Source organism: Prionailurus viverrinus, chromosome B2 (genome assembly GCF_022837055.1).
Source record: "Prionailurus viverrinus isolate Anna chromosome B2, UM_Priviv_1.0, whole genome shotgun sequence".
Classification (NCBI taxonomy): domain Eukaryota; kingdom Metazoa; phylum Chordata; class Mammalia; order Carnivora; family Felidae; genus Prionailurus; species Prionailurus viverrinus.
Genome location: NC_062565.1, coordinates 13,297,035 through 13,321,923, shown reverse-complemented (window position 1 = coordinate 13,321,923; position 24,889 = coordinate 13,297,035). Strand labels below are relative to the sequence as shown.

General features: G+C 54.9%; 2 protein-coding genes across 11 annotated transcripts in view; one reads left to right on the top strand and one right to left on the bottom strand.

Moving 5' to 3' along the window:
- Positions 1-9,784, top strand: part of JARID2 (jumonji and AT-rich interaction domain containing 2) — a 277,307-nt gene extending 267,523 nt beyond the window's left edge. For 9 of the 10 annotated variants that reach the window (XM_047858113.1, XM_047858111.1, XM_047858115.1 and 6 more), the window contains one exon: positions 607-2,818. In XM_047858113.1, coding sequence (XP_047714069.1) covers positions 607-1,246 — 640 coding nt within the window. In that variant the 3' untranslated portion in view covers positions 1,247-2,818. Of the gene's footprint in view, positions 1-606; positions 2,819-4,065; positions 4,174-7,784 lie in introns of those variants that run through there. The other variant, XM_047858112.1, reaches the window with a different exon arrangement.
- A 416-nt stretch (positions 9,785-10,200) lies between these two features.
- Positions 10,201-24,889, bottom strand: part of DTNBP1 (dystrobrevin binding protein 1) — a 132,462-nt gene continuing 117,773 nt past the window's right edge. The window contains exons 8-10 of the mRNA XM_047858121.1: positions 20,218-20,373; positions 11,645-11,788; positions 10,201-10,519 (exon numbers count right to left, since the gene is read on the bottom strand). Of these exons, the coding sequence (XP_047714077.1) occupies positions 10,320-10,519; positions 11,645-11,788; positions 20,218-20,373 (500 nt within the window). The 3' untranslated portion in view covers positions 10,201-10,319. The remainder of the gene's footprint in view (positions 10,520-11,644; positions 11,789-20,217; positions 20,374-24,889) is intronic.

The window sequence follows — 24,889 nt, the reverse complement described above, 5'->3', positions numbered from 1 at the left end:
TCTGGGTTCTGGGCCCAGCAGGGCAAGGGTAGCGCCCAGGAGCCACAGACCGAGGCCGGTCCCGCGCACAGGGGGAAGTGGGGGGGCGGCGGGACAAGGGCCAACTCTCGGAACCACGGGGCCCACGGGTGCTCGGCCGGTGGAGACTTGGGGGAGAGTGGTGGCTTTTCTTCTTGCTCTCTCGCTGCCTCATGTGTGGGGTTAGTACGTGTCGCTGGGCACTCAACAGGACGGCAGCCGCCTGTGGGAGGGAGTGGGGGCGGGGTGGCCCCCGAGAGGAGACGGGACCCGCAGCCCCCCGGGCCCAGCCCGGCCCTGCACGACCGTTTTGGCGCACGGTGCTCCCCACTCAGCCCTCCCGCCGCGGTCTAGGTCGCCCACCGCCTCTGCTTGTGGCCCGTGGGTCCCGCCAAGTCCGAGACCCCGTCCTGGCTTCCGTCCTCCGCGGTCAGAGGGGAGACCCCACGGGTGGAGGCGGCTCAGGGCCGAAGCTGAAGCCCGCCTCCCGTGTGCGACTCCCTCCGGCCGGGGGGCGGGGCCCGGCGGAGGCAGAGGCCGGCGTGGCCCGACGGCGCCTTGACGCCTGCCCCCTCTCTGTCCGCGCAGGGACACGGAGCTGCGGCAGCGGCGGCAGCTGTTCGAGGCCGGCCTCCACTCGTCCGCCCGCTACGGCAGCCACGACGGCAACGGCGCCATGGCGGATGGCAAGAAAAAGCCTCGAAAGTGGCTGCAGCTGGAGACGTCAGAGAGGAGGTGTCAGGTCTGCCAGCACCTGTGCTACCTGTCCATGGTGAGCCCGGGCGAGCGGCCGCGGGTCGGGACGGTTTTCGCCCCTGCCCCTGTCCAGTGCACTGCCCTGCGGAGTTGGGGCCGTCTTGGGTCAGGACGGACGGTTCCCCCCAGCGGAGCAGCCCTGCTTCCAGCCTCCTGGCCTCTGGCGGAAGCTGCTGCTCCTGCGGTCGTCCGCCCCGCTTCCGTCCTCGTTGGCTTCCACAGCGGCCCCGCCAGTGTCCCCGGCCCGCCCAGCCCTGGGCTTAGCCGTGCTCGTGCGGTCACCGTGTCTCCCCACGGCCGTCCCAGGCCAGAGCGGGGCTCGGGCACCTCAGGGGAATGGCCGCCGGGCTGGTGTGGCCCGTGGGGGTGGCCGCCCCCACACAGGGCGGTCTGGACGCCGTGCACCTCTGCCCGGTGCTCACGGCCCTCCAGCGACGGGAGCTTAGTGTCCTCACACCCGCGGTGGCACTGACGTCCCACGTGGTCGCCGAGGCACGGGGCATCAGGCACACCCCTGTCCCCCTCCTGGCCTCGTGCCTGGAGGACGCCGCCTCACCCCGTGTCCCCCAGCCCTCGGCCGGGTGCCCTGCAGAGGTGGGGGACCCCCAGCTGCACCCATGCAGTCCGAAGGCTGAGAGAAGGGGAGAACTGCGTCAGTCCGCACCGCACGCAGGGGGCTTGGACGACCGTCCCTTCCCTCCCCTCCCCTCCCGTCCCCTCCCCTCCCAGCTCTCGAGGCCGCGAGTCTGGGCTCCAGGAGGCGCTAGTGTGGGTTTCGTCCGAGGCCTCTGGGTCCTTGGCGAGCAGATGGCCACAGTCTCCCCGGGTCTTCTTCACGTGTGCCCTCCCCCACCCCTCACCCGGAGGGTCTAGGTCTTAACCCCTTCTTGTAAGGACACTAGTCCTACTTGGGCCGGACCCTCCCTGCGACCTCGTTTTACCCCAGTCGCCTTGTTCTGGGCCCCGCCTCCAAATACAGTCCCGTTCTGAGGTATTGGGCGTTAGGACTTACCTGATTGGGGGCGCGGGGGGAGTGGGGGGGATAGAATGGCATGCACAGCGGCCACACACGTGCACACGGATGCTTCCCAACTTAGGACGTTTCCACTTTGCGATGGTCCAAAGCTGGTAGGCATTTCGTGGAAACTGTACTCGGATTTTTACTTTAGAGCCGCGCCCTCACCCCCCCGCGATGTGCCACGGGGTCCCCCGTGTGACGCAGAGCAGCGGTGACCGCGGCTCCCAGCCAGCTCTGCAGTCACGAGGCTGAACGGCCGATTCTCTCACAACCGCTCTGCCCCATACAGCCCTTCTGGCCTCACGTTCAGCACGGCGTTCAAGCAGTCACACGGGACAGTCAGCGGTGTCTTGTCACATAGGCTTTGTGCTGCGGGACTGGGCCCAGTGTAGACTGCTGTCGGGAGCACGCGTCGGGGGGCCCGGCCGAGCCGTGCTGTCCGGGAGGTTAGCTGCCTAACGTGCAGTTTCAGCTTTAGGAGGTTTTCAGCTCTCAGCGGCTCGATCGGGGTGTAGCCCTCTTAGAAGTCCAGGAAGATCTGTGTTTTCTTCCGCCTTAGTCTTTCTTTTCCAAGGCGTTTCTGAGGAGAGAAAATCAAGAGCCGTGCTCTCTGAGAGAAAGAAAAGCATAAGCATTTCCCCGGGTCTTAAAAATGCTTTGTGAGCATGGCTCATAAAAGCCACATAGTCCCGTGGGCGTCCCTCTTGTGTTGGAACGGAGTTACTCCCGTGGGAAAGTGTCCCGTTACTTCCCACGACCGTGAACAGCACTGTCACGACCTCCGTGCGGGGCACTGGCCTGTTCCCGTGGGTTTGTTTTCGGGCTGTCACCAGGCATTTCCTAGCAGCCTGACTGTTGTTTTAAGAAAGCCTACGTTGCAGTGCCTCCGTAAGCATCTGATTCTCGCTTTCGGCTCAGGTCATGATCTCACGGTTTCTGAGTTCGAGTCCCAAGTAGGGCTCTGTGCTGACCATGTGGAGCCTGCTTGGGATCCTGTCTCCTTTTTTCTCTCTTCTCTCTGCCCCCTCCCCTGCTCACGCTTGCTTGCTTCCTTTCTTTCTCTCACATAAATAAAAAACTTTATTTTTATTTATTTTTTTTTTTAATTTTTTTTTTTTTTTCCAACGTTTATTTTTGGGACAGAGAGAGACAGAGCATGAACGGGGGAGGGGCAGAGAGAGAGGGAGACACAGAATTGGAAACAGGCTCCAGGCTCTGAGCCATCAGCCCAGAGCCCGACGCGGGGCTCGAACTCACGGACCGCGAGATCGTGACCTGGCTGAAGTCGGACGCTTAACCGACTGCGCCACCCAGGCGCCCCAATAAAAAACTTTATTAAGTTACTTAGAAAAGAAAGCTTGTATCATCCTGAATTCATAGGTAAAAATTGAGGTTTTATTTTGATTCACAACTTTCAGTGCTTGGATTAGTAATAAGATTGTACTTTTGTTTACGGTTTCCTATTTTTGTCTATTCCTGTCCTGAGCCTGAGTGTCTTTAAAAGGCAATGGGTTTCTTCCCTTAAGTGTCACTTCCTTACTCCTGCGGCTGGCTGTTTCTCCTCAGTCTTTATGAAAAGGCCTGTGAACCTGTCGCGTCTTGTGTGTGAAGGCAGCATTTTCCCGAATTTCCTTCTAAATGAGACCAGGACCAGAAGTTGGGGGGATGGGGACAGGGACAGGGGGAGGGCCCCCATGCAAACCAGCTGTCCCTCTGCACCCTCCCCACCCCCAAATCTTCATGTCTGTGGCGGATCAGGCCCTGTGCTGCCTACAGGGACCCTGGGCCCCAGGCCCTGGTGTGCGCTTCCCGCTGCCAGAGGCTTTCCCACGGGCTGGCAGGCGGTCGGGGCCTGTCCGGCTTGCAGATCACCCAGGAGGCAGTTGGAGTTTCGGGGCAGGTTCGGGCAGAGGCATCGGGTCCCCCAGGGGCGTGCGGGGGGCAGCCTCTGGGTAACCAGCAGAATCGATCGTGCCGCTGAGATGTTCGGGGTGCGTTTCGCGGTCACCCTGCCACATATTCTCCCCAGGTGGTTTGTGTGCACAAGGTCCCCGAAGGCCCAGTGCCTGAGAGCTTATCAGCGGCACCACGGTCGCATCCTGTCTCCTCCAGCCTGTCGCTGGCGAGAACCCCTCCTGGGAAGGGGCAGCAGAGATCGGGAGGGGACTTTAGCTGGGGTCGGGCCTCCCTGAGTTGCCCCTGCTCCCTCGGGGGGGGGGGGGGGGTCCTGGATGGCTTCTGCACCTCAGGACCGGCCGCCGCTGTTCCCACAGGTCGTGCAGGAGAACGAGAACGTGGTTTTCTGCCTGGAGTGTGCTCTGCGCCACGTGGAGAAGCAGAAGTCCTGTCGAGGGCTGAAGCTGATGTACCGCTACGATGAGGTCAGTCCGCACCTGGGGGACCTGTGCCCCGCTCGGCCTTTCCACAGAGGTGAACAGCTGGTGTGAACGGAGGCCGAGGGCACCCAGTGTGGTGCTGGGTCCCTGTCTGGATGGCCTGACTCCACAGAAAGTGGGGGTGGGGGTGGGGGTCCAGCCTGTGTCCGATCCGACCTGGGGAGCCCTAGGAACTAACAATGGGGAGATTTGTTTACTTCCACAAACTTCGTTCTATCTCAGTTTTCTTCTTCCAGTTAATGGGGACCCCTGGCCCACCTCCCCCTGTACGGGAGCCTGGCCCATCTCTCCCCTACAGTGTCTCCATCAGCACCAGTGGCCGCCAGGGCCTCCATTTACGAGGGCGGGGTCTGGGTGCTGGCCCCACTGGTTGGCTCGGCTGCTGAGGAAATGAGGGACTGTGCTGTCCCCTCCGGGTAGGGTTCAGATCCAGGGGCACGGTGGGCCACCTGTGCATGTCCATTGCGAGACAGATGCAGACGGGGCGCGTCGGGGGGGGGGGGCGGTGAGGGAAGGGAAGGACAGGTCGTGGTGCGGACAGCACAGGAAGATCAGGGCCTTGTCTCCCTTCTCTCTGGGCGGGGGGGGGGGCCCTGTGAGCGGCATTGGCCGCTTCAGGGGCCTCAGAGCCAAGGCTGTCTCTGGTTTTCCCGGAAAAGCCCGATTCTAGGGTTCTGGGGCCAGGGCCAGACAGCCTTCCTCGCTGCAGCCCTGCAGAGCCCCCTCGGCCACCACCTCCCATAGCGGTGCACTTTGCCTGCCGGGGTAACCCCAACAGCGAGCAGCCACCAGGGTGGGGGTCAGTGCGAGGAGGAGCTCGGGGTCTGCCGAGAATCCCGCTGCACTGGTGACCGACACCTGGCGCCGATGACCCTCGTGACTGCGCCATCTGCCCGGGGCTAGGGTGGGGGTAGGGGGCACGTGGGGGCGCGGACGCCTTGGGTCACTCCTGGAAGTGCTGCAGACCTTGCCCGGCATCTTTCGTCTCCATAGAAACTCCCGTGTAACCAACATCAGGTCAAGAACGCGGAGCATCTGACACAAGCCATTGCTGGGCTCCTGGCAGGGCTGCCGCGCACGAGGCCAGGGGGCGGCTCTGGGTCCTCATCCAAGGGCCCTGGGCTGAAACATGAAGTCTTGTCTTTCTGCATCCAGCTCCCCAGATCCCGTTCCAGCTTTGTATAAGTGCCAGTCCAGCCAGTTCTCGCCACTTCTGTGCTTCCGCTCTGGTCCGGGGCGTCGCGCCTCACGGTCCCCTGATGGCCCCTGTCTCGCTGAGTCCCCGGTCGTCTGCAGAGGCAGACTCCATCCGAAGCCCTCGCTCGCGCGCTCGGTTGGCGGTGTCCGTCAGCCGGCACGGAGAGCAGGTGCCACTGGGCCAGGGCTGTCCCCGCAGCGAGCAGCAGGCCCGCTCCTCGGTGACTTTCTGGCACGTCCAGCATGAACGCTTTGGGCTGCTGGGCAGTCGCTTGAGCGGCGACTGGAGGACGTGTCTCACGTCTTGACTGACCCGGAACATTTCTTGAGGGTGGGGGGGGGGGGGGTCACCCTTCAGATCACTGTGGTGCTGTGTCCCCTACCCTGGGCGGCTGCACACACCCTTGCACCAGGCCCTCCCCGGCCCCCAGCAGGGCACCGCCCCCCGGCCCCCAGCAGGGCACCGCCCCCAGGGCTGTATCTGCCCCCAGATCTCAGTGGGGGTGGGTCCTGGGTGAGGTGACCACGTTTGGCGTCACACGTCTCTGCTCTGGGCAGGACTCTGGAGGGCGTGGTGGCGCATCTGTGGGGGCTCAGGCTGCGGGTCGGTGGCGGTAATAAGCTTTTGGCGGAATAAGCTTGAGCTGAGAATAGACCCCCGCCTGGCTTTTAGGGTGTGTGTCGTGAAGGCATAACCGCCCTGCGCGCCCTGCTGCTCCGCTGTACCCGCGGACGTCAGAGCCCGTGACAAAGACACCCTCAGCAGGGAGTCAGAACAGCACGGTCAGCCCGCAGGGTGCCGCCCACATGCTGGGGGGCTTCGCCCTCAGGGTTTCAGGCTCTACAAAATCTGGGTTCTTCCATTGTAGCCCATTGTCTTTTGTGACCGGAATATGGGACAGAGAATGCCATCTGTAGGGTCTGTGTGAAGCTTAATCACTTTGATGATTAAGAGAAAAGGGCATAGAAGCTGCCTACTTTGTCACTGGACTAATTTTAGTAAATGAGACTCTGAATCCGCTCCTTCTTTAAGCTGTGTGCTTTTTAACTCTGTAATTTCTGGTTCTTGGCTGGGTTTCAGAAGTGCCTTGTGAGGGCACCGCAGCTCTGGTTGGAAGGCCTGGTGTTTGGGGCGCACAGATCCCGGGTCCGAGCCCCCCGGGCCGGCCGAGGGAGCCGCAGGGCGTAGGCAGGGCCCTGCCCGGCCCGTGCTGCCCCGAAAGCTTAAGCCACAGGTTTTAAAGCAGCTCACCTATTTATCTTCCTTTAGCAAGTTTATCATAAGTGCTTGAACAAATGGCCACAGACAGCGTTTGCGCAGACGGGAGGCCCTGTTGCTTCTAGGGTGCTTTTCACTTTCTTCCCACACGGTTTTCACTTCTTCGCCTTTAACACCTTCCACTTCCGTGAGGAGAGGCTCCTGTTGTGGGAGGGCCAGCTTCGGACTCAGGTGAACCCCAGGCCTTTGAGTGAAGGATAAGCAACCCCCCTCCTCGCCCCCGCCTGTGTCCACATGGTTCCCTCTGACCCTGGTCCAGAGCAGGTGCTTCTGAAAGGTCTGGCCATATGCCATTTTGGTATTTCCCTCCACGGTTTCTCGTAAAACTGCATGGTTCTGACAGCAAAATGGTTCCCTTGGTTGACTTTAAGGATGCTTGCTAATCATCTCCCTTCCCCGAGGAGGGGATGCCAGAAATACCCAGAAGTAGACACGTGTATTTCTCTGCAAGGCCAGGTGAAGGAAGGCTCGAGTGCCCGGGCAGCTGGAATGACACCGCCCTAGGCACTTGTCCTCCTCGGGGCAAGAAGCCTCTGGGACGCCCCCGTGAGCCTCGGGGGCAGGCAGAGCCCAGCCCCCCTGCAGCCCTGCCCCTGCGTGCTGGTGCGGGCAGCCCCGTTACCCTGTCCGCGCACGGAGGCCGTCTCCAGGGTGGCTGGGTCGTGTGGCCGCGGGACGGTGACCCGCTCTTGCTGTTTGGGTGGCCCAGGCTCCGGAGCGAGGGACACAACGTACTGGGTACAGCTGTAGGACTTAAGGGATTTCAGTGACCCTGCCGGCCGCGGGGCGGTGCCGTGGTGGGGGCTCGGAGGCTAGGACGCGCGTTGCGGCAGGTGCTCTGCCCCTCATCCCTCCGGGCCATGAAGTGGCAGGTGTGTCTGTGAGAAGCAAAGGGCCCGCTTTAGGGGCCAGGTTAGGGGCCTGGTTCTCAAGGATCGTTCGGCCCGGTTCCCGAGCCGCCGCCTCAGAATCGCTTCTCCCAGTGTCTGTGAATCGCCTCCGGGGGGCAGCACTCCGTGGCCCCCCCGGTCCTGTGCTGTGGTGGTGAGCGTCACCCCGGGAGGGGTCTGGGATCGCGTGCTTCTGGTCTGTTAATTGTCTTCCTCTCTCCCGGAAACAGGAGCAGATCATCAGTCTGGTCAATCAGATCTGCGGCAAAGTGTCTGGTAAGAATGGCAGCATCGAGAACCGTCTCGGCAAACCCACACCGAAAAGAGGGCCCCGCAAGAGGGCGACCGTGGACGTGCCGCCACCCCGGCTTTCCTCCTCCGGTTCCCCCCGAAGTGCTTCGAGCTCGTCGTGAAGATGCCAACACCCGTGTCGATCGATATATATTTTTTTGTAATTATGATATTCTAGTTTGGAGTACTTGCTGTAGGATACAAGCTGTCTTTGCACTAGCTCTAAAGAAGATTTTCTTCTGGTTTTAGAGAACTAATTTTGTTTTAGCATTAAACTGTTGAACTTTTTTTTGTACTTAGAATACCTAGATACTGCAGTCAGATTTTGGAAACTGCCGTATATTCACTGTTTTAAAAACCCTTGAGGGGGCTGTATTAATTTGTATCGCCCCTGTGGCTGAAAAAAGCCTTTTTGGTTTTTTGTTTTGTTTTTTTTGTTTTTTGTTTTTGTTTTGGTTTTTTTTGGTAACTTGGGGGGAAAAAAGGCTTTTTTAAACCCATTTTCGAAGAGGGTGAAGTTTGGAGAACAAATTTTAAAAAACCAGTCATGTGAGCAGATTTTTCTAGAGAGGAAAAGGGATAGGAGACACACACACACACACACACACACACACAAAACTTGAAAAGAAATGGCTTTACTTTGGCTGTCTTTTCTTCTGTCATGTGCAAAATGAGTTTGTAATTTTTGAAACCGGAGAACCCCCATTTTGTTTCTTTGGGCGGTTATGGCAGCTGAAGGCGGACGTTGTTTCCTAACCCGAGGCAAAATGCGGAAGCGGACGACGAGGTTCTCTTTACCAGCACATCTCTATGCATCTGTTTAAGGGAAAGAGGAGAGGGAGAGAAGAAAGCAGACTGCCTGCCTTGGAGGGGTCACGTGAGGGAAACCTGTGCCTGATTTCATTAGGAAATCCATTCTGTTATTTTTTGGTGCTGTTGGCTACTTTATCAAAAAACCCTTCAATAGCATCCTTAAGAAAAAAAAAAAAAACCACAAAAAAAAAGGAAAAAAAAGCGATCGAAGCCGAAAGTGCTTCTTTGTCCTAGACGTGCAATCTCTCTAACATTCCGTCTTCATGTCACTGCTTGGTTTACACCTTCACAAGTCAGCATTAATCTTTCTTTCTAAACTCGTTTCGTTGACGGTCACACTTAGAGCCACTAGGAGGTCTGCAGTTCTTTCTGAATGTGAAAATGCATTTGCGCTCATCTTGTCTATTTTTTCTCTTCATGTTGTAACAAAAAAGAAAAAAGAAAAAAGAAAAAAAAAGAATCCCATCCCTTTTGTACATACGCCTGTAAATTGTTTTAAATACTTGAGCCTTTTTCTCGGTGGGGGGTGGGGAGGGTGCGAGGACAAGATGAAGAAAAGCCTTACGTTTCCGTTTCTTCATCGGGTGGATTGGATGCTTACAGGGTTTTTCTTGTAACATTTATAAGTGCTGCTTACATCACTGAACAACGACAACAAAATAATAATGGAGTAGCTGTTGCCCTTCTCCGGTTGTGTGTACAGTACGTGTGGAATAAAAAAGGGAACTGTTTTCACGAGCTGTCCTTTGTTTCGTAATTGGATCCATCGAGCCCGTAGCTACTCATACGCACTGAGCTTGCCAGTGGGACTGTCGGGAGCGTCCTGTGATACACTTTGTCGGTTGTTGTTGCAGAAGACTGAACTGTTTTTGGAATATTTAACAATTACATAAACAGAGTCACGTGTTTTCCAATGTGGTTGTCCGGTTTTTATGGCCTTGCTGTGTACTTTCCCTCTTTTTGACAGTAAACTTCTGCCTATGGCTTACAGTTTGACATTTAATTTATTAGCGCTGCTCTGCACTCCTCCCGCGGGAGGGAAGACTTCATGTTGTTTATTGCCAGTTTTTGTTTACTTTTCAGGTTTGTACTACAAGGTTTAATAATAAAAACGAAGTTTTTTTGAGCTTGGTCTCTGTTTTCCGGTGAACGGGCAGAGGGCTGCGACCCACCCCCCCCCCCCCTTTCTGTCTGCAGGTGGTTCTCGGGGTTCCGTCGCTTAGGCCCCACGGAAGCGGCTTAGCTCTCACTCCCTGCGCCCGCCGGCCAGTGGCACGTCGTGGGACGCGACAGCAGGCCGGGCCGCCCTCCCTCACTAGGCTCCGGGCTACCAGTGGTGGCCAAGGGGACCCTGCGTGCGACCCGCTCCTCAGCAGGAGGAAGGAGGGAGCGGTGGAGTGGATCGTGTGCGGTGGCCGGCTACGGCCACGCTCGGGAGGACGGACTCAGGATCGCGGGAGCGGCCCGCGTGGACACCCTCCCTGCTGTACAAACTGGAATTCGAAGCCCTTCCGCACAAACTGGCTTTGTACCCTGGCGGGGTGAAGTCCGCAAGCTTTATTGTCAGCGGTTCGTACAGTCAGGGCCTCGCGCCGGCGGCAACCGCGTCACGACCAGGAGCCTCGGGGACGGCACCTGCCTCCAGGGCGGGGCGCGCACACCTACGAGTCACTGTCGTCGGTGTGCAGGGTGGCGAGGGCCGTGTCCACCTCCACTCCCTCCTCGTCGGACTGGACGACGGGGGACTCAACGCCGTCGCCGGGGGCCTGCGCGGACGGTGAGGACGGCGGCTCGGCTCGCGACGCGGAGGGCCTGGGAACCTGGAGGGTGACTTCGTTCGGCCCGCCGCCCGCTTCGGGCCCTGCAAACACAACAGAGAAGCTGCCACGGAAGTTGTGCTGGAGAGGCCTCCCCCCCACCCGGCCACCCACGTGCGCAGAACAAGAAGGGCGCGCGGCGTTGGTTCCGGTGGCCCGGGGGCCGCAGAACCCGGCTGCCTGTCTCCGCGAGGGCAGGTGGCGCCGGGGACCCTGAGTGGACCCTCCGGCCGCCCGGGGTGGCTTCTGAGAGAAACCGCCAGAGGCACAGGCCGCCTTGCTTTGAGGAGCAGCCCAGGAACCTCGGCCATCAGGACATGTCCTGGCGAGTAATTCGGGGAGTTTTTCTCTGGGCGCCGGTCTCACCGATCTTGTAGCAGTTCTCCAAGTTCAGGGGAACTGAAGAAGGTCCTAAACCCCAGTCTGTCTGTCCCTGACTCCTGGAAAGCGCCAGGCACTCTCTGGACTGCCCTGCCCCAGCCCCGGACGGCGGGGAGGGGGAGAGCGCTGCCTCGGGGAGAAGGTAGAGGAAACACAAGTGGACAGGAAAACTGGAGGTGGGCTTCGCAGGAAGGGGGCCTAGTAGCGCCGTGACCCTGGTCTGAGCCTTTCCCTTTCTGCGCCTGTGGAAGAACAGAAGTGCTTTCGTAGCAAGGATGTGCATATGAGACAACCCTGCCCCCACCTTGCAGGGCTTGTCCCAGACTTAAATTGGGCCCGGGCAGAGGGGGGCCTTGGAAAATTTCTACTGGCCTTCCATGAATCGCAATTTGGGGAAGGCAGTAAATGGAGATCAAGTGCCTGAAGGGTGGCGACTTAACTCTTAAAACTATGAGCCCAAGCTGAGCGAAAGGTCAAGTGATCACCTGTGGAGGGAGGGAGGGGGGGAAGGGCAGCACGGGGAGGGGAGGGGGTGCTGAAGGTGAACCCCAAGTTCCAGGCCTTACAGCCTAACACCCAGAGGCCTTCTGAGCCCGAGGAAGAAGTATGACCTGGGTCCGACTGCGCGGTCCCTGGACGAATCTGGGCCGAGCACTCACAAGCTGGGAGAGGTTCACCACGGACCAACCAGAGGCTCCCTCCCCACCGCCGTGAGCCCACAAGTGGCGGGACAAGAGGCAGAACTTAGAGACTGGCCCCGGGCGTCCAGGATCCTCCCTCACCCCCACCTGCGGCCGGAGACGGCACGGCGGTGTCTTCGCTGCCGGAGTTCAAAAAGACGTCCAGGGCCTCCTGGTCAGACACGTCCATGAGGTCCATCTGCTCCAGCATGTCGATGTTCACCTCCATGGACGACATGCTGCCCATGGGCTCTGGGAAGAGACGGGCACGAGAAGGAATGATCCTGTTGGTCCTCAGTAACCCTTCAAGTGCATCAGTTAACTACGTATGTTCTCCAGGTATGAAATCTCTCCCGCTACTCCAGACTTTCTAAGACAGAAAACGACACACCCCAGTCGGGCCCTGTGACTCCACCCTAGACCGGCCTTGGCTGCTATTATGTGGGCCCCTTCCAGCTGTTCCGTTCACCCCCAGCCCTCGGCCTGCAGGTGCGGAACACGACCCGTTCTGCACGAAGCAGCCCGTGGCTGCGGGGAACAGGGTCCCGAGAGCCACATCCCCGCAGCAGTAGGAGGTTGGTTACCTCCCTGCCGACACAGCTTTGCCTTCTATGTGCAGAGGCCCCCAGACTTTATCGAGCTTCCCGGGGAAGCTGTCACTGCCCTTATGACATCTCTCTAGTCTTTGATCTGAAAAGCAGACAAGCTTTGGGCAGCTGCATACTGGTGAGTGGGGAGCACGAGCTCTCTGTGGTGAAAGAGAAAAGTAAAATTGGCCCAGGAGCAAAAGGACATCAATACCAGGAGGGGTCCACCAGCCGGGGCCCTGGGGGAGGGCAGTCCCTGGGTCTGGAGCCCATATTCCAGCTACCTCTGTGGTCCAGAAAACAACGAGCCAATCGACGTGGTCACCCCAGGCATGACCGTCCCTGGCAGAAAGAAATTATTTCTGGACGTGGAGGCCCCCTTCGCCCTGGGTCTCACAGTGATATAAAAACATAAACTCAGCCCAGTCCAGAGTCTACAGCACACGGTGGGAACCGGTCCGGCACTCGGAGCGAAGGTCAGCAGAAAGGAGCTCCGTGCAGCACCCTTTACTGAGAATTCAAATGACTTTACGCATTTTAATGACCTTAAAGATGGAATCAAAAACCAGCCAAACGACTTTCAGATAGGAACATTTTAATCACTGAAATGTAAAACTGTGGGCCGGTATTAAACCGATGGTTAGGGACTAGGGCCAAACAAATTAGGAAGAATGAATAAGACCGTAGGGCGCAGAAACAGACGGAAAATGCAAACCCGCAGCACTGTCCCAGTTCTGAGACAAGAAGAGATGGTGGGGGACACGGACAAAGAGGCTGATTTTCTCCCAGACTTGCTGGAAGATGTGACGTCCCAGATTTAGGAAGCAAAAATCTATTCCAAGGAAGACAGATGAAAGAAATCCTCCCCTACATCACCTGCAGTGAAGCTGGGGAACGTCAGAGAGAGGGCACGAGAGGGAAGAGAAGGAAATAATTAGATTGACGGCTTCTCGACAACAATATACGAAGACAATGGAATAAGTTCAAAGAGGTGAGATAAATGCCATTTCTAAAATTATGTAACATTAAATGGCATTTAAGATCGAGCATCAGCTACGAGCGCAGACAGCTCGTCACCACAAACCTACTCTCGCCACAGGCAGAGTCCAGGAGGTCGGGCCCAGGATGCAGGAGGTGGGTGACTGGGAGCTCGCGGGAGGGCGGGGCGGGGGGCCAAGAGCCATCGCGATGTAAGACCCCATTCCGGCAGCGGAAGGGGAGGAGCTGACGGTCTTAGGCACAACCTCGTTCAAGGCCAGCGCTAAAATAAGAAAGCATGTAGTTTCTGTTCTTCGCAGAGGGAAGCTTACTGTAGCTGAGGTGACTCCTCGAAGTAGAGGCATGAAAGCCACGTGGTGTGGACTCGGGTGGGGTGCAGGCCCGGGGCCACTGCCACGCGGAGTCACTGCGCTGCTTCACGGCCCGACTGGTCTCGATACCGCGAGGGGTACCAACGGGGCGGCGTCCCGAAGCTTCTCCAGGCTGACTGGTCAGGGGACACTGCCACCGGTCAGTCGTGGGCCCCGTGGGGGCTTGTGTGCGACTGCCGGGCCACCAGAAGTCAGGCAAGCGGCAGGTTTTCTGTTCTGGCCACGGCCTGTCAACAGGGCCTTTCTGGCGGTTGGCCTTGCTCTGACTGCAGTTTTGAAAGGGACGCAGGCTCCCTTTCATTTCCGTCTGTCCCATCCTTTGGAAAAGGGCAGGAGTAGGATTTAAAACCGAAGAGAACGCAAAACCGGATTAAAAAGGCATGGGAACAGTACCAAGAAAGGTAGTAATGAAGCCGTGTGTCAGTAATCACAGTAAATGTAGATGAGTCGGATTTTCCAGTTAACAGATTAGAAGACTGAATTAAAGTGATAAAAATCTCGCTATGTCTAGTTTATTGGAGACACTCCCAAAACATAAGGACATTAAATTAAAAGAAACAAACAAAAGCTTAAGTAGTTACATAATTAACTCGAAGAAGAAAGCTGACCTAGCAACATTTCTTTAAAGTTTATTTGAGAGACAAAGAGGGCAAGCAGGGGGAGGGAGAGAGAGAATCCTAAGCAGGCTCCACACTGTCAGGCAGATAAACACAGGCCTTGATCTCACCAACTTGAGAGATGGTGACTTAACCGAGCCAGCCAGGTGCCCCTGACATAGCAATATTGATAGGAAACAAAACAGACTTTAAGGGAAAACAAAAATATTGAAATAAATAGTACTTAGTGATTTAATAAAGTTTCAGTTTGCCTGGAGGACAATTCGAAATTTGTGTGACATATAATTTGTGGCGGTGTTTAAAGAATGGCAGAGTGACAAGGAAGATCTAACCGATCCATAACCCTGGGAAGAATGGTTTAATACACCTCTTTGATAATAAACTATACAATTCAATAATAGAGAATAAACAGCCCAACTTATGATCTTGGTGGAACAGGTACACACAGAACCCTATCATTTAGAATCTTACCCTCAAATACACAGAAAACATGTAGGAAAACTCTAAGTCTTGAATTAAAAAAAAAAAAAATCAAAAACCCATTCTGCAACAACCACAATGAAGTTTATGAGAAATCAGGAACAAAAGGTAACTAGAAACAACTTCACGCATTATTTAAAAACACTTCTAAACAGGTCACAAGTCAAGTAAGAAATTGTAATGGAAAATCTAAAAAACCCAGGAAGAAACTTACTTGTCAGAACTTGTAGAATTCTGTTAAAAAGTGGTGAACGTTACCCTTGTAGAAAGTTCATAGCTTTGAATGCCTTATTCAGACAAGAATGCTGAAAACCAAGCCCAGTCAAATTAGACCAAAACCAAGGGAAAAAAACAAAAAACAAAACCGCCACCGAAGATGCCCAGCACTAAGGAAGAGAAACTAATGAGCTATACGATAGCAACAACAAAGCTAAAAGTTGGGTCTTTAAGAAAACACTTAAAGATGACTGTTCTGTGTAAGACTCACCACGAAGGATGAACAGCACAAATTAGTGATCCGAGAGGGGTGGAAAAGCAAACTTCAACCCAAATACCACAAAGGCTGAGAATGATACTATGGACGTTATGCTAACACATTTGAGAACTACAGATCAACCGGACAGATTCCATGGAAAACTTGTTAAAATTGACAAGAAATAGGAAACCTTTGTACCTAGTGGAGAAAAACAGGTGGCAACTCTTCCCACAGAGAAATTACTCGGCCCCCGCAGTGTCTGAGGCTGCTTCTACCCAGCGCTTGGGAAATCAGGGAGGAGGGCTTGCCTACTGCACGTGTGGGAAATCAGGGAGGAGGGCTTGCCTACAGCACCACTAAGAGGCTGGTGCTCCCTCGGCACAGAAGCGACACAACCACAATCAAGGCCTGGACGGGTTTTCATAGAACTTGCAAATCTGACTGTAACATTTATACATAAGTACAAAGAGCCAAGAATAGCCAAGGCAACTCTCAAGAAAGAATGCATAAACATGTTTCGGGGTGTGTAAGAATCGCTCCAGCACACCACACAGCAAGACTTGCTGTAAGACAAGTTTTCTCGGCCAAGGCACCCACACTCTGGACCAGAGCATTCTTTGTTGTAGGGCTGTCCTGTATATTGGCAGGTGCCCAACAGCATCCCTGCATCTAGCGGATAGATGCAAACAGCACAGCCCTGCCCCAAGCACAGCAGGCAAAACTCTGGGGACTCCGCCAAATGTCCCGAGGGGACAAAACCGCCCCCAGTTGAGAGCCACTGCTTAGTGAAGAATGAAGATAGTAGAGTTTGGGCTCCAGGCTAGACAAACAGAAGAAAGAGACAGAGAAGAGAGCCCAGAAAAGACTCACCGGGTACTGCAGTGGAGACACCCAGAAACAGTGGGGAAAGAGTGCTGGGGTGGAGGCAAAGTTACTGAATTTGGGTCCTTACCTCCCCACACACAGAAAAACGAACTGGTGGTGGACTGAACAGCCAACTATAAAATGGGAAACACTGAAACTTTAAGAATAAAACACAGTAGAATGTTCTTAGAACTTGGAGTTACAGCCAAGCTCTACTTGTATGCTTATACTTGGAGGGAAGGATTTCCTGAACAAGACACAAAAGGACAAACCATTAGCAATAAAATGGGTAGAGCCGATCACGTTGAAATAAACACACATTTAGCAAAGGCCTCTCTAGAATCCATAAGCCACGGACTGAGTGAAGGTGACTGCCTCAGATGACAATCCGTAAAGGCCAATACCACGAGCATCAGACCCCATAAGTGACGGGGGGGAGGGGGCGTCTGGGTGGCTCAGTCAGTTAGGCATCTGACTTCAGCTCAGGTCATGATCTCACAGTCCGTGGGTTTGAGCCCTACATCGGGCTCTGTGCTGACAGCTCAGAGCCTGGAGCCTGCTTTGGATTCTGTGTCTCCCTCTTTCTCTCTGCCCCTCCCCTGCTCATGCTGTGTCTCAAAAATAAATAAAAACATTTAAAAAAATTAAAAAAAAAAGACCCCATAAAGGAAGACAACCAGGAGGAAAATGGACAATCAAGGATATGCAAATTAAAAACAAGAGGTCATTTCATACTCACAGATTGGCAAAAATTTAAATATCAGCACTACCCAGTGTTGACAAAGATAAGTGATGGCACATATACACACTGCTAGGGCACCGTAAACCAACGGGGGACTTGGGCAGGTAATCGGACAGAATCTAGTGAAATTACAGATAAGCACGTCAAACGACTCCGTTAATGACTGTCCCAGTGATACACCCTCAAGAAGCAGTTCTCAAAGTGTCCAACTGCCTCAAGAGTTCCTTTACCTGGGAGCTTGTTAGAAATGTGAACTCTCAGACCCCACCACAAACCTATTAGATCGGAAACCCTGGGGTGGGACCAGTCTCCATGTGAACAGCCCCCCTGGTGACTGAGGCTTGCTCAAGTTTGAGGCCCACTGCCCCAAAGAAACTCTCATCACATGTACGAAGACATAAGAGAATGTCCTCAACAGTGAGGTTTGGTTTTGTTTATTTTTTAGAGGGGAAGAGAGAGAGTATCTCAAGCAGGCTCAATGCTCAGCATGGAGCCCAACACGGGGCTCGATCCCACCCCTTAGGATCACGATCTGAGCCGAAATCAGGAGGTGGACACTAAACCGACCGAGCCACCCCAAATTTCAAAGTTCTAAATAAAACACTCACGGGGAGACAATCACACAAAGTTAAAACCATAAGCTGGCAATTGTGTTTTGAGATACTACTGCATTCTGGATTGTATCTTGGGGGACGCTATATGAATTTTAGTTTAGTGCGGTTTTATCTACTAATTCCATCTCTTCTAACTTTGTTAATTTTACCACTAGCCCAGACATCACGTCCCTCTCTGTCCTGGGCACTGGGTCCACTGGGGGACTTCCGAGGCCTGAGTAAGAGTGTCTCGCGGCACAGGGCGCAGCCCCCGGCTCCAGAAGATTCGACTTTGCCGAACTGCCAGTTCAGCAGGGATCCACGGGAGCCTGAGATCTAACTGTGGGCACACACACGTACGGAACAGCGGGTCTCCCAGGTGATCTGTCAAGATACCCCAGCACCCAGCAACAAAGAAAACAGGAGTCATGTCGGGTGGAAGACCGAACCCGGGTCAGGGTCGTACCAGGTTACACGTGCCCTGATGGCACTAGGACTGCTGGGCGCGTGGCGGGTGCCAGGTCCCCTCTGCTGCCTGGCGAGCTGGCGTGGCCTCGTGCCTCCTCAAGTGCCTGATGCTCCCAGCTCCGTGGGTTCTCCAGCCTCACCCTGATCCAAGGAGTCACGGGTGTCCCTTTACCCTTTACTCTGATAATTTGCTGGATAAAACTTTCCATTCCTTTGTCTTAATTTAAAAATGATGCTTTGGAAAGTGAGAAAAATTCACTGCTATTTCTGATGTAGTGGAATGAGGCCAAAATACCACATTCACTATGGAGATTTTTTGCTTTGACGGATTCTCCTACGTTAAACATCCCCGTGTTCATCCCTGGAGATGAACAGTCTGTAAGAAGGGGACGTGGGACTTGCCAGGCCGGAAGTCTAAGGGATGGCTCTGAAGAGCCTCGCCGAGAGATGCCTATTTGTTATCTGAATGTTCTTCCAGCTCTGGCTGAAGTAGAAAGCTAAAAAGCCCAAATCTCCAATTTTCTTCTTCAGTGCTTTCAAAATCACACATATTGGCAACACGTGCCTGACTCCCGTTTTTTTTTTTTTTTTTACCTTAAAAAAAAAGGAGCCTAAGACTTCTTGGAAACTTGAGGAATGTTATTTTTTAAGTGTCCCAAACTGTGAGAATTCAATTCCTTAATACTTCATTGATGTCTGTCCAACAAGAGTTGGCCGGGCACCCCACCGCGCCAGCTGGAGGGTCCCCGTGTGCCGGGCTCACGGTCACCGCAAGGAGGCACTTCGAACCTCCCTGCGCCGGGTTCACCTCCGTGTGTGCTCCCACGTCTCCCCACGAGCGCGGGCCTACCTAAGAGGCACTTCCACTTGGCCTTTCTTCCTCTGGGCCTAAAGACGTGCCGAGTGCTCGCAGGTGCTCCGGAAACATCCAGGGAACCAAGCTGGACGTGCAGGGTTAACTCAGCACTGATAGTCTCTGACTGTTCCCTTCGCTGGCCGACCTCCTCCCACCTCCTGGGTGCAGCGGCTCCTTGTCCTCAGATCTGCAGTGTGTTTCCCAGGAGGTGCGTGGCTGGTACGGCCTCGATGTCTGTGTCCCCCAAACTCGTATGTGGAAGTCCTGACCCCCAGTGTCATCGCAGCGTCTGGGGGTGGGGCCCCTGGGAGGCTAACGGGTGGAGATGGGGTGGGGAGGGCGGGGCCCCCGACACACCAGAGAGGGTCTCACGGCCGTGCAGGGTACAGTGACCTCACCCCTGCCCGTGACGAGACGCGAATCCCTGCAGCGAACGGGCTACTCCCTCCATAAGCGGCACCAAACCCTGCAGGCCACGAATAGCACGCGTATTCTGAGGCAATCTGTCTGGCTTTTCTAGACGCAGACAGACTGTAGAGGAGGGCATACAAAAGGGACACAGCCAGCTCTGTGGAGACCGGATGTCCTCCTTCAAATCTGACCCGCCCTGAGGAAAGAAGCCTCATCCACACGGCGCATCCTGTGGTGCTCTCCCAGGCGTGTCGCCATGCTACTTTTGATGTGTTTTGCCTCCATTATTTTCCTTCCTCGGTTTTTATTTCCTTAACCTCTCTCCTGGGGGCGGACACCGGATTCAAAGACAGGGAAGGAACAGAGTGAGGGGAACAGAGAGGAGCTGGGGGGTGTGGTGAGGGGCAGGGTATCGGAACAAAGACCAGGGCCAGGCTGGCCAGGGGAGAGAATGGAGGACACAGGGCTGGGGAGCGGAGGGGCTCAGGGGTACGGAGGGGCAGGTGAGCAGAGGGGCCCTGGACAGTTGCCCGCGTGCCGTGCAACCAAGCTGCTCGTGCTCCTTCTAGAGGCTGGATGAGGGACCCCATACCGGGCTTCGCCCCTGCTCAGTTTGTTCTTGGGAACTCTCGGAGACACGAATATTTATGAATATGGATGTTCATCTCAGAACCGTGTATAAAGATAAAGAATCTCTTCAACTAGGGGTCTGGTTAAATGTTAACTGCGTACATCCTGACGACGCAGACGCAGCTTTGAAAATATACCCTTTTAAAGAACTGTTAATAACACAGGGGGAAAGATCCCTGTACAGTATTTAGATAGACACAAAGCCAGATGTGTGTATGGTTTGATACCAATTATGTACAGACTCACACACACACACACACGAAAGAACCACCCTAAAATAGTGACGGAGATTTTACTGTGCTGTAGAATTATGGGTGATGCTTCTTTGGTTTTTACCTTTTTAAAAAAAACAAAAAGCCTGCTCCATGTTTTCTAAGTATCTCCAACTGAAGCCTAGACCTACAGGAAGAGGTAGAGACAAGGACGAGACGAGTACCGCATGGCAGAGCCACTTTGAGTTTTGGGGACTAATGCCAGAACAGACTTCCGGGGCCTGTGCCCCACACCCCACCTGGGGGGCGCGGCGAGACACGGTCTCCGGGCTCCCGGGGAGGGTCCCCGCCGCCAGCGGCCCTCTGCCCAACTTGCCTCGCCTCTCCGCTATCTGCAGGTAGCCCGTGGACAGGTACTGTTCCATGTCCTGCTGGAACGCCTCCTCAAAAAACTTCTGCCGCTCCTTCAGCTTCGTCTGCTGGGTGTGCTCCATTTCCAGGACCTTCTGGGTGTGCTCTGCATCGAGTTCAGCTACGGAAACAGAACACTCGGGGTCAGGGCCTGAAGAGGGACGGAGGCAGGAAATGGGAGTAAGTACGCACTCACCTCCACCCTCCAAGCTGAGAGGGTCGCGTCTGCTTGTCAAACCCCGGCTGGTGCCCCGACTGCCATGCAGGTGCCCCCCCACCCCGCCCACCCTCCATGGCACTTCTTCCCCTGACCTGGCGGGCCAGCCCCCTGGCCCCCGATGCCTCTCCCTGTGCCATGACCTCCCACCACGTGTCCACTGTTTGCGGATCAGCGGTTCATCAGCCAAGACCAGCCTCTTGGCTAACACTTCACCTGACTCCAGCGGACCCCGCTATCCCGCCCTGGGGCACCCCCCGCGACCAGACTGGTGACGCTGACTCGTACATTACATGCAGTATAGGGGGCCAAGACTCGGACTTCCTGGTGGACAGCGACGCCTCATCACCCGGCTCGGAGCCGGGCACGGCAGGCGTTCAGTAAGTGGAAGGGCAAGGATGCAGCCGTCGTGCTGGATCAGAAGAGCGAGGTCCCGGCTCTGCTGTTCACTAACGGGCAACCTGGCTGAGTCAGTCAACCTTCCTGAGCCTCACGTCACCCGGCTGAACCTGGGATAGAGATACTAACCCAATCCTGACGTGCGCCTTCAGTGAAATAACGTTGAAAGAACTTTCTGATTAGTGTGAGCAGCAACCCTTCAAGTTCGGGCCGAGTCAGCAATACCAGGCCATCAGCCCGAGCCTCGTCATGCCAGGAAGAGCCCCCGATTTACCATCCCGTGACCACTTCCTAGCGCTCTAACCTTCCTCAATGCACGCATGGGGAACGCAAGAATGAAATCTGGGTCAGGCATTTACCATTATTCACCTCGTTCACGGGCCCAGGGTTATTTTCACATTTGCTCTGAACTCCGGAGTCCTCTGTACGTCCCATGGGGGGCAGAGTTCTCAGGCGGCCTCTGAGATGCCCTGCTCCTGGTGCACACACCCTGCACGACGCCCTCCCCGACTATCAGCAGGACTGGCTCTCCTGCCATGAGCAGGCTATGCCCCGGGGCAGAGCTGACTTTAAGAGAGAGGGGTCACCCGGGCAAGCCTGACCTGATCGGGCTCTTAAAGGCGCCTGCGTGCACTTTCCCTGGAGAGAGAGACGTGAAGCGTGAGAGAGGGACGTGACACAAGGAACATTCTCCCGTGCTGGCTCTGAGGATGCGGGACCCACACGGCGAGGAACGCAGGTGGCGGCCAGACACGGAGAGCAGCTCCCGGCTGAAAGCAGGGGCCTTAACTACAGCTGTGGGGAGCTGGAACCCCGTCAACAACCTGAATGAACTCGGATGGGGGCTCTTCTCCCAAGTCCCAGAAAGGAACGTGGCCTGGTCGACACCCTGACGTTGGCCCGCGAGGCAATGGCCTTGACTTCTGCCCTACAGGCGGCGGGTAAGCTCCTACCTTTGCGCCGTTTTACACACTAAGTGTGCGCTGGCCTCTCACGCAGCAGTACGGAGACCCTCCTGACAAGCCGCCTTGGCTCCAGCCCCTGCCCAAGTGCGACTGGCCCAAGAATCAAACGATGACTCCTTGGGTTCGTTCCCCTAAACAAGCGTCTCGCAGCGCCTACCTCGTGCAGACACTATGCTAGGCTGAGCGTGGCAGAACAGAACGTTTCAGCTACCTTACTGTTGTGCAAGAAACATGGGGCCTGAAACGCCGAAGATAATTTCACTGCAGATGTTATTCCCCACCGTTTACCTCTGGGGAGTGTCACATCTTTGGGGCGTCAGAACTCATATAACTCAATAAAAAAGATCCGATTAAAACACGGACAGAGAATCTGAGCAAACGTTTTTCCAAAGAAGACCGACAAATGACCAACGGGTGCGTCATCACTCATCACCAGGAAAATGCAAATCGAAACCACGAGACATCACCTCACACCTGTCAGAACGGTCACCACTGAGAAGACATGAGACGACAGGTGTCGGCGATGACGTGGAGAAAGGGGAACCCTCGTGCACCGCTGGTGGGAATGCAAGCTGGTGCAGCCAACTGTGGACAGCGGCGTGGAGGCTCCCGAAAAAATTAAAACTGGAGCCACCCTATGATCCAGGGCTCTCACTTCTTGGGTACGTATCCAGACAAAACGCAACCGCATATCAAAAAGGTATCTGCGCATAGCATCAGTCACCAGAGCTAACACCTCAGTGTCAACAAGCGCGTGGGGGTGGGGCGTGCGTGTGTACCGACACATACAATGGGATGCTACTCATTCCTAAGGAAGAAGGAAATCCTGCCGTTTGTGACAACAGGGACAGGCCTTGACGGCGTTGAGCTAAGGGAGACACGCCAGACGGAGAAAGACAAATACTGTCCTACCACTTAGGTGTGGAACCTGAAAAAGCCAAACTCCTAGAACAGAGAGCAGAACGGTTATCGGAGCTGGGGGTCGGGGGACAGGGAGAGGGGGAATGCGGGTCAAAGGGTACAAACTTGTGGTTAGAGGAGACCTAACGCAAAACATGGTGCTTAGAGTCAACAGTGCTATATTACGTTCTTCAAAGCGGCTAAGAAACTAGATCCTAAATGTTCTCACCACAAGAAAGAAACGGTAACTTCGTGAGGCGATGGGGGTGTCCGCTAATGCTACAGTGGTAATCACACTGGCACCAAATCAACATGTACCCCTTAAACTTACACAATGTTGTATGCCGATTACGCAGCACTAAAACATCCTTGGGGTGTTACCAAGTGATTTTTAACAACAAGAGATACGCAGAACTCAGAGTGAACGGTGGTCTATGAGGCCCAGCATAGGCATTCCCCTACCTGTCCCCCACCAATACCCACCACCACATTTCACGCGTGCTGAGAACAACATAATCTCGTATGCGTGACAGACCTTAAAAACTCGATGATGGAGGGCATTTTTAATCCCAAGTCAGTTGCAGTCTCCAGTACTTAGAATATTCTGGGCATTCGTCTTGTATTCTAACCTACATACACGCAAGGAAGACACACGCACGTTAACCGGCCACCACCAACAGAAAGTGAATCTTCCCGACTCCACGATGACAGGTGCTGTACCAACGATGTTCATTCTGTTCCCACTATTATAATCACTGTGCATTCTCTGTATTTCTGTGTTGCCCTAACTTCCCCCATCTCCTAGGTTTGTCTACAGGGAGGCGGTCTGGAAAGAGCACAGGTTTTGGAAGCCGTCGGGGCACAGGTCCCAGCCCTTTCCGCAGCCGCTCTGGCACCAATCACATCACATCCCTTTTAGCCTACTTCTCATCTCAGGCGTGGCTCTGGAAGGAAGGCAGCCCTGCGTGAGCCCCTTTGGAGGCCCACAAGGTCCCTTACCTGTACCTGTCTCTGTTTTTCTGCTCAGAGTATTCTCCGAGTCTCGGGGAATGTCAAGCCACATAGCCCAGAAGTTCTGGGGAATTAAGACAGCTCTCGACCGACAGGTGACAGATGTCAGTATATCAGTGTTCTGGTGTCCCTTCCTTCGGACGGGCATTTCTAGGAGGCTTTCTGAACGCTTCTCAGAGATCCTGATGGAAGCAGAGCCCTGGGGCTATAGCATCAACTTTAATAACACATCCCTGTCTTGGCCGTTCCTCCTGTGTTTCCTCTCTGCTTCCTCACTCCTCCTCTCCAGGATCACCTCCCGTACAAACTACCTGCAGCAAAATCCTCTCAGGCTCTGCTTCCAAACAAACCTGCGCCAGGATATCCAGCACTCGCTGGGACTTAACCTCTCTGAGCATCAACTTCCTCCTGTGTACAAGGAAGGTACAAAGACCTATTCCGTAAGGCTGCTGGCAGGATTAAGTAAGGTAGCAGATGTGAATCACCAGGCACCAGCACTGACCAAGAGCTGACGGTTCCTACCAGCAGTTATTTAAAACAGTGGACTCTTGGGGGCACCAGGGTGACTCAGTTAAGTGTCCAACTTTGGCTTAGGTCATGATCTCTCACCCTGTGAGTTCGAGCCCCGTGGCGTCGGGCTCTGTGCTGACAGCTCGGAGCCCAGAGCCTACTTTGGATTCTGTGTCTCCCTCTCTCCCTGCCCCTCCCCTGCTCGTGCTCTCTCTCTCTCTCTCTCTCTCAAAAATAAACATGAAAAAAAATTTTTTTAAACAATGGACTCTTGGAAACAATGGACATGAGGAGAAGGAAACACGAAGCACTACACAAACTCGGACGGGTGCGACACTGAGAATTACCCCAGCTCTCTCAGCCTCACTCAGACACTCCAGAATTAGTCACCTCTCAGTGCCCTTCATAAATCTGCAAGGAATTCAGTGCACTCCTGAGAGGGGAAGAGGGGACCCAAAAGGAGCCTCTTCATTTGTTCACTTCAGCTGTCAGCCTCTCTGCTCAAATGCCTCCTGACTGCCAAGTGCATGGGAGACGGTCAGCCTAAAACAGACCAAGTATACTTCAAACACTTCAAACCAAGTCCAAATAATCTTTTAAAAAAGTAATTCCAGAATAAGCAGCTCAGAAACAGA